The 9,898-nt window shown below is 36.4% G+C and overlaps 1 protein-coding gene across 2 annotated transcripts in view; it reads right to left on the reverse strand.

The window, feature by feature from the left end:
- LOC105209041 (netrin-A) overlaps positions 1-9,636 on the reverse strand; it is a 155,875-nt gene extending 146,239 nt beyond the window's left edge. For both annotated transcript variants that reach the window (XM_011179192.3, XM_011179193.3), the window contains exon 1: positions 6,923-9,636. In XM_011179192.3, the coding sequence (XP_011177494.2) occupies positions 6,923-8,159 (1,237 nt within the window). In that variant the 5' untranslated portion in view covers positions 8,160-9,636. The remainder of the gene's footprint in view (positions 1-6,922) is intronic.
- Positions 9,637-9,898: the final 262 nt, after the last annotated feature.

Raw genomic sequence — 9,898 nt, forward strand, 5'->3', positions numbered from 1 at the left:
TACTGGCACTTTTCAGTGATCTGCGTAATATACAAATGAACAAGTAAGGAAAGGCTAAGTTCGGGTGCAACCGAACATTTTATACTCTCGCAATTTATTGAAGAAATTTAACCAATACATATATGCGGAATAAAACTCACCGTATTTTTGAAAAACCTATAATTAGGTATATGGGAGCTAGGAGAAGATACTTTTGAAAAACCTACAATGAGGTATATGGAAATGTTATGACCCGATTTTAATAATTTTTGGAACAGAGACACACTATTAGAAGAAAACAATTTCCTCTGAATTAAATTGAGATATCTGAGAGATTTACCCATATTTTCGGTTAAAATTTATCCTTAGGCGCTGAGTTCAACATGTTCGATATCTGGGTCCTTGAAAAGTTATGGTCCGTTTTCGACAATTTTTTCACAAGTGAAGCCAGAGATGATATGTACTAATTGTGTAAACTTGTATTCCGTTATCTTCATTGGTTCCTTATGTTTACATTATAAAGTGAAGGAATAAGATGGATTTCAAAATTGAGTTATAATGAAAGTAGTAGTGGTTGTGAACCGATTTCGCCCATTTTTTGTCTGTGTTATCAGGGTGTCAAGAAAATATTATATACCGAATTACATTCGAATCGGTCGAGTAGTTCCTGAGATATGGTTTTTGACCCATAAGTGGGCGATGCCACGCCCATTTTCCATTTTGTGAACAAGTCTGAGTGCAGCTCCCTTATGCTATTTCTTCTGCAAAATTTAGTGTTTCTGACGTTTTTCGTTAGTTAGTTAGCCCACTTTTAGTAATTTTCAACCTAACCTTTGTATGGGAGGTGGGCGTGGTTATTATCCGATTTCAACTATTTTCATGGTGTGTTGTGAGGTATGTAAGAGAACCGACTGCAGAAAGTTTGGTTTATATAGCTTTATTAGTTTGCGAGTTAAATACAAATAACCGATTTGTGGGCGGGGCCACGCCCACTTCCCCAAAAAATCCAAATATGCTCCTTCATAGTGCGATCCTTTATTCCAAATTTTACTTTTATATCTTCATTTATGGCTTAGTTATGACACTTTATGTGTTTTTGGTTTTCGCCATTTTGTGGGCGCGACAATGGTCCGATTCTGCCCATTTTCGAACCTGATCTTCTTATGGTGCCAAGGAATATTTGTGCCAAGTTTCGTCAAGATATCTTAATTTTTACTCAAGTTACAGCTTGCACAGACGGACAGACGGACAGACATCCGGATTTCAAATCTACTCGTCACCCTGATTACTTTGGTATATATGACTCTATATCTAACTCTTTTAATTTTAGGTGTTACAAACAACCGTTATGTGAACAAAACTATAATACTCTCTTTAGCAACTTTTGTTGCGAGAGTATAAAAAGACATATCTTTTTACTCAAAGCACTCACTGTTCTGATATTGTGACCCAATTGTCTTCTTATTATTCATTTGGTAAAATATTTTTAGCATAAAAGCTAAAGAATCATAAAAAATATGTTACAGGATATTTGAGAATATTTTCTTCACAACCAATTTGTAAATCGGTCCACGTTTGGGCTTTGCTCTTGGATCTTGCTTGTAAAAAGCAACAAGAAAGCTATCTATTTGAATTCAGTACAAGAAACTACATAGAAAACTCAAACAATTCACAAGATATTTTATATTTGTGTCATTATACCAGTTTATGAAATTTATACCAGTTGTGTGTTCGATTCGCTACTGACTGGTATAATGAAATTGGTATAAACGTAGATCAGACATATTTATATAACAGTAATATTCGAATATTATCAATATAATACTGTACTGTTATTAATTTTAGACAGAAAATTATAAGTAATTCTACTTTTTAGACGGTTTAAGTGAAAAAATTTAACATTCTTGACGTCATAGAAATTGTAACAATAATTGATGATTGTAACAAGAATTGATCATATCCTAATGTTAACTGGAGACTGAATTCACTGACCTCATTTAGAAGCGTTCTATTGCCTAAATTTCTATATTTTTGATTTTCGAAGAAAAATATGTAATGAGTATAACTGTGTTGTTTGAAGGGTATTATCATGATGGTAGAAAATGGTAATATTCTTTATTTATTAATATATTCTGCCCTTTCTTCTTTCTTCATTGTGAGATACTTTGATTTACTTAATGCTTAGGGGAACCCCAGTTAGTGCTACAGTTCGAAGTCAGGACATCAGTTACCTCAATCTAAAACAATGCAACAATTAAACATGTGCCACACTCAAACCCGAAATCTACAAATTCAACTTTAAAACGCATCAAATTTCGACTATTTTCCCTTAATTAACGCCAACAATAGCACGAAAATTTTTATTACAGCACAGAGCCTTCATTACATACACTGATATTTTCGCTATCAGCGCTGATCACTGAAATGCACAATCGGAAACGTTTTCATAGGAATTACCAACAAAGCAACAACAACAACAACAACAAAAATAACTCAATAAGGATAATAATAATAAATGTGAGACAGAGAAAAAAATTTGTACTTGTAATATGTAGCCATTAGTTATTCGAAGCAAAAACAAAAACAACAAAAAGTAGAAGAAAGCAGTAAAGTAGTAAGCACTCATTGGCAGCAGGAAGGGTAGGCGTCCAGCTATACCGCTGGGTGAGCAGCGGGGTGCATAGCACTCACCACCGCCACAGCGCTCTTCTGATTGCGGGCTGGGACGGCGACTAACGGTGTTGCATGGTTGTGAGAGTGTGTGTGTGTGATACGTGTATGTGTGTCAATGAAGTTGTTTTTGTGATTTTTTTTTTCGCTGTGCAAGTCTGCGCCAGGACACGCTTATCAAATTAATTTCGGTTAAAATTTCCGTTTGTCGGTAATGGAGTGACTACTTGCTTCTGATGTTGTTGTTTTCAGTTTGTTCACAAATATGTTGTACAAAATGTTTTTTTTTGCGTTTTAATTACTCGCAGGATTATTTTTGATTGTATTTTGCAACCCTTAAGATTTTTTCAGTTTGAATGCTTTTGAATTTTTTTGTTTTTGTTGTTGGAATTTTGAAAATATTTTGGCATTAAAACTGAGTTTGTTATGATATTTATGTGTGTATTACATATGTTAGAGAAAAGGGTTAGGTTGAAGTTGAAGGTTGCATGTAGGTGTTTCGCTTATGATAAAATTCTCGCTTCAGTTTTGAAGTGGACACTTGAAAATTTTATGTTTTAGAAAAATGATTTCTTAAAAATTGCCTGTTTTGTGAAAATATATATACGTATGTGTGTGTTCTCAAAATGTGCTGTCGCAGTTTTTAGAAAGCGTAATATAATTCCCATTTAGTTCCACACTTAAAACACTCGCAACTTTACGACTTTTTCCACAGCTAACTAAATCAGTTCGAATTTCTCACATAAAATCAGTGTCAGCAGCATCGTAAAATTAGTCATAAAATCTTGTAGAAACCCCACAGCACTCACACAGTCATTTAAATTGTTGCAACATATGGCGGCCTCATGACCGCGGCTCGCAACTCATTAGTACGAATTGCAAATCCGACAGTCAAATAAGGAATTGATTTAATTAAACATCATTTACACGCATTGCACACACGTCAAATGCAGCATTCGTTCGTTGCAGGGAGAGAGTTTACTGTAAGAGCTTATCGAAGAGCCTCCGGCGCATGCCGAGCTCAGTGCGGCTTAAGTCAAGGCTGTTGAGCGGCTGTAAGATTGTAAAATTTTAAATTATTTGCATGCTGCAGCAGGTCGCTGCGCTATAGCGGACCTTTGCTGTGGCAAGATTGATAAAAAAACGACCTGGAAGACTCGCCTCCCAACATCTATGTGGACCACGCATCTCATTTCACCACCACACAAACGCACCTCGAGCCACACTAAATGCCTACGATTGCTGCTGGCCAATATGGAATTTAATAACAGCACACTCAGGGGATTACCCGTTATGGCGTTGTGGCGCTAAAGTGCGGGCGTTCGGCCGGCTGTCAGCAGCTCAGCGCTGCGAGCCGCACTTAAACATTCATAGCCTTTCAACAGTCAGCTTTTGATATATATTTATGTATAACTCCTTGTTGCATGCAACAAAAATTATATATAATCCTCAATTCGGAATTTCTCCCTTGGCCGTCTCGTGCCACTAGTACGTCGCACGCACACGTGTTCAATGTTGCCCAATGATGGATAAGCCTAAGCCAATGCATAAACATGATTAAAACGTGCCACAGCGTGGCATATGCGGCGTAAGCTTGCAACGCGTCGGAGAAAAAGCGCAATCCAATGCGTTTCTGAGTCTTTGTATCGAAAGTAAACACGCGCAAAGCTCAAGGGAAGGAAAATTTGGTGTTCTTTTGTATTGTAGGATATTGCCAGTGGCAAGTGGGACGGCCACGAAATGCAGTCAAAAAGGTTAAGTAGGTATTTAGTGTACTCTAAAGTAAATAGCGAAATGAGTGAGTGTGTGTGTTTGTAAATAAAAAACATCAGGTTTTCGTTATTAAGTAAGTGATTGCCTGGAAGGAAGGGAAGTCACCCTTTTTTTCTATACTTGGCTTTCCATTGATCAAATATTTGTATAACTTTGCTGAATACATTTTGAATTTCGGATTTCTGTCGATTTCTCTTTTGACCTAATTTTATTCGAACATATATCGAAATTACTCGTTCCATTATCATAATTTATATAGATGGAAATCTATCTCTCTGTGAAGGTCTGTACCTTTAGATACAAGAATACACTTCCAATTTCAATCTATCTAATCAATTTAATATCATTTCAATCGAGTATTGAGATTTTATCATATTTCAAGTCGAGCCCAACACTTAGAAGACAGTTATGTTCTCAATTCCCACAACAGTCGGTACCACACGGCAGTAAATTACCCTGATTTTATCGAACCACATTCTGTTTTTTTTGATTATCAACCCACGAAAAGTAATGTTATTAAATCGATAAGAAAAACTTTTAGTAACTATGTAGAAGGAATTTAGAATCCATAAAGACTTTTAGTTAAATAACTATAATCCAAACCTTGGCACCTATATTGGCATTAGGTTTCAAATTTTTTTGATTTTCCACAAATTTAATTTAATGTTAAATATAGTCAAATATTCTATAAGAAAAATTATATTTTGCTAAATCTCTCTGACATTCCGTCAGTATGAGTATATGTTCTGGAAATCACATCGAGACGAGCAAATTTTGGTAATGCATACGAATATATAAAATAAACATAGATCTATAGTCGATACTGAGCTTTTCCTCGTGAACAGTTTCTATAGCTGATGGATAGTTTTAGTAAGCGTATTATATATGGTCTATCTTATAAGATAATCTGCGAAAGCGAATTACTGATTGGAGCAATATAATATTTAATAAAATGATTCCAAATTTATTAAAAAACCACAAGTTTAAGTGTTTTGCAAAATATGGTTAAAATAATTATGGGTCTATATGAGGACTGTTGTTTTCGATCTTGAATATTTTAACTCCAAAAATTAGGAGTTTTTTTTTGTTTTATTTTTTCTATTTGTATTATTTTAATTTAATTTAAAATTTTTATTTTTTAATTTTTTTTTATTTTTTATAAATTCTATTTCTCTCTCATTTTTTTGTTTTTAATTTTTGTTTGTTTTATAAAAATTTGTTTTCTGTATTAAATTATAATTTTTTAGTTTTATTATTTTATTTTTATTTTTAACATTCTGTTTCTATTTTATTTAACTCTAATATATATAGATATATATTACTATATTTTATAAATACTCGTGTATTCTTATATAACTCTATGAGGGCCTATAAAATTTTAAATCCAAAAATTAAGATTTTTTTATTTTTTTTTTATTTGTATTATTTTTTTAAATTTTATTTATTTTTTTTAATTATGTTTATTTTTTTTTTAATTTTAATTTTCTATATTTTTTTGTTTTTAATATTTATTTTTTTATATATAAATTTTTTTGTGTAATATTATGTCTTTTATTACTAATTTTTATCTTTTAACTGTCCCTTTCCCTGTTTCCCTTTTATTTACTAAATTTTATACATTTTCTTGTTTTGTTATTATTATTGTCTAGTATTTTGTATATTTTTATAAGAAATTGTTTGTTAAAAAAATATTTTTTAAGTGATTTGTTTACCAAATATTCATACTTTCTTATTGAAAGAATTCTCATTCAAAAGTCAGGATGCCAAAAATCAAATTTGTTAAGCTTTCGTATTCCATTGACGCATAATTTAAAATTTGGAAGATTCTTGCATCCATATTTGCATCTAAACATACATATGTTTACGAATAAAAGAGTCACCGGATTTTTAGTGATTAGCGCCATATAGAAATTAATAGCGACAAACCATTTTTAGATTACAAAGCCGTATATTGATACATACATGAGTATTACAAAGAGACAAAAACCATACGCATTCAAAACAGTGAGCGCTAAGCTTTTATGGTTTTTATGGGTTTCTCAGACCAAAAAACTTCCGTTCAACTAAAAACATAACAAGCGTAATAGTAGTGTATGTCAGACTAAACTCACTTTTTATGCACGCTAACTAATTATATACGCATAGCTCTATAAGTACCCATATATGAATACAATTATATGTACCTACTATGTGTGAAAGACATAAATACTCTCGCGCGTTTTTAACCCTCGAACACCCCAGATAAAGCATGTGAAATCTATATTAGCATAAAACATTAATTAAGTTGTCATATCGACGCCTCCGAGAACCCTCATCAATAATTCAAAGCAAACCAAGTAAACAAAATACCAAAAAAAAAAAAAACATAACAACAACCACAAAATGATCATAATAACAGTAAACACGACACATAATAAATATGAATTATGAATTCAACAGCATTCTTTACTTTTCATTACATATCATTTATTGTACAATATTTATTTGTTTTGCTACTCACTTTTGCATTCATTGGCGTCACGTGCCGTTGCGCGACCCCACGGCCGATCCATGTGGAATGGCTTGCAGCGTTCACAATCGCGACCCGTTGTATTGTGTCTGCACTCGCATGCGAGCACACCGTAACGATCCGGTGAGCATTTCGATGCATGTCCATTGCACTTGCAGCGTCCACCGACCAGGAAATCAGACACAGCATAATGTTGGCCTGAACCGGCGACGACACCGCTGAGCGCCGAACCACCACTCGAGATGGCCACTGCAGCTGGTATGCCACTACCGTCCACCGACTGCTCGATCACATTTGTGCCGTATTGTTGTATCAACACTGAATTGCTGGCCGACTCGCTATATTTGCCATTTGGCTTCAGATCGGTGCCGCTGGTCTCCAGAACACTCAAAGTATTCGGTTCGGGCATTTGCAGACGATGGAAGACCACTTTGATGTCGGTGGCGGTTACCCACTCTTGCAGCGCTTGCGACGCGTCCAAGTCACGTGACGACGGACGTCCTTCCAATGTGCTGAAAGCGATGCGCGAGCCCTGCAAACCCGTTACCTCACCCACCTGTCCACGTGAGTCAGTGCAACGTGCTTCTTGCTCGTTGTGCTTGGTGATGGTTGCACGATTTGGACGCCCGTAGACGCGTCGACACTGTGAACTGTAGAACTGGAAGGGTTGCCAAGTCTTGCCGTAATCCGAACTCTTATAGATTGCAATCGAATCGGGTTTCACCGATTTCGGACACAATTGCAAACTCACATAGGTCAATTCGTATTTCTTGCCCAACGATAGCGTCAGCGATACATTATCCGGTGGCGCATTCATGCTAGTCACCGCTGGTACGGGCGCCGAACGCCAACATGTCACATTATTCGAATTATTCAAATCGGTCAGCGCCGATTCGGCAAAGCGTCGCGCTGGATTGGTGTGATCGCAAATGTGGCAAATCATATCTTGTGGATTTGCCTGTGAACCTGCGCCGCTCAGCTCACAATAGCGTTGTGGTTCCTCGAGTCCACAAGTGCTCGAAGCCTGCACGGGTGTGCCGAACGCGGCGTTCACGAAGTCGGGTATACATCTGCGCGCCTTGTCATCGTCGTAGCAAGGATCGTTGGGCGTTTCGGAGGCCATCATTTTCAGATACGCATCGTTGGGTATGGCGCGGCAGAGAGTGATGAGTGTGCTTAGCAGCACCAAGAGTGGGAGTAGTGTGGGTAATACATTTAGGCGTCGCATTTTGGTGGTTTTGTTGGTCAGGGGTGGGAGGAATATCAAGTTTATGTTGGGTGCTGACTAATTGTCTGCTTGTTGGAGTCGTTTAATTATGCTTTGGGCGAGCTTAGTTCAATCACTCAATCGTTTGCTAATTTTGAGATTTATTACTGTTATTTGAGCACAGTTTGAATGCTTCTGATTCACTTTTAGGCGTATTGGATTAACTGTAGTTTATTTGAGAGAGTATTTTCTTCCTCCGCGAAATATATTTGTTGTTGTTTATATTGTATTTTGAGCTTTGAGCTAATTAATTATGCTTTTGTCGTATTTTCTGCTCAATTTGCTGCAACTCAATCTTTTTTTGCTTAGAATTTTGGTTTCAAGTTTGATTTTTTCTGCGAAATGCTGCTATTTTTCTGGCTTAAATTATGTTTGTGTGGGTGAATGTTTTTTGTAAATTATATTGAGTGTTTTTGTGCAATTTTTTTGAGTATTTTTTTTTTTATTTTGAGTGAATTTTTTTAAATTAATTTTATTTTCTAAAATTCGAAATTTAAAGTTGTTTTTATACTTATTTAAATATTCGACACGAAATTTTATATTTTTGTGATTCTTCGTAAATTTCACTCAATTAATTTTACTCAAAATTTGTTTGCTGACTTTGAAAAATCAAGTACTTCTTATTTTGTTACACAGAGATTCTCTAATTCACAAATTAATTTCACTTCGATTTTCACTTTTCTACGCCGCTGTAATACTAATTCTTCTTAGAAGTGATTTTGCATGTCACTCAAAAATTTGGCACGGTTCTCGATTTACGTGCGCAACGAAAGTGTAGAAGAATTTTCACAACGCTTAGGTTGCCTAGCTCAGTTTGGGCTGCGCGCTGGCAATACTTTTTCAATTCTAATTCGTTTTCTTATATTTTTTGTTGTTTTTTACTATTTTTCCTGCACAGTATGATCGCAATTTTCACATTGATAACTCGTAAAATTTCATAATTCAATACAATCAGCAATCAATCAATCACCGCGAGACACGCGCTCACTTCACTTTCGTTTCGTTTTCGTCGTTATACACTTTATTATTTTCGTTTTTATTTCCTATTGCCGATGATGATGAATATTGTTTTGGGTTTTTTGTTATTTTTTGAAGACGCGCTCAATGCGCACGCGACTTGCACTTTTCTAACCGCCCGTCGTCAGGTTCAACTGCATTTCATTCACGAAACTCAACGACCGACACTCGAACTAACTAACTGACGTACTGACCGATCGACCGACCGTCTAATTAACTGAGCGTGCGAACGCGCAAATGTTCTTCGACCGACTCGAATTGGTACAACGCGCACGCGATCTCACACTGAAAATTCACTTCAATACGCCTACAAAATCGGCGTCGTATGCGTTTTTGTGTGTGGCTTAAAACAGCTTGGAGCAGCAATACGCGACGTATACGTCGATTCAAGCTGCCTGTTCACAGTCAACTAAAATCGGAAATCAGCACCCAGCAAGCAGACGCAGCGCACACATCAGTCAGCTAAGCAGCCACCGCCGTCGCCGCCGCCGTCGCGGCCAGTCGGCCTGCCATTCGTACCATTCGAATCATCATCGTGTGTATCGGCAGCGCGTTGCGGCGCAAAAGTACCGAGATTCGGTGGCTGCGACTGTGACTGCGGTAGCATCGGTCGGCGCATTCGTCGGATTGCCTTGTGTTTTACCTATGTCTCTTACGGTACAAACTACCTGCCCACTCACCCC

Source organism: Zeugodacus cucurbitae, chromosome 5 (assembly GCF_028554725.1).
Source record: "Zeugodacus cucurbitae isolate PBARC_wt_2022May chromosome 5, idZeuCucr1.2, whole genome shotgun sequence".
Classification (NCBI taxonomy): Eukaryota; Metazoa; Arthropoda; class Insecta; order Diptera; family Tephritidae; genus Zeugodacus; species Zeugodacus cucurbitae.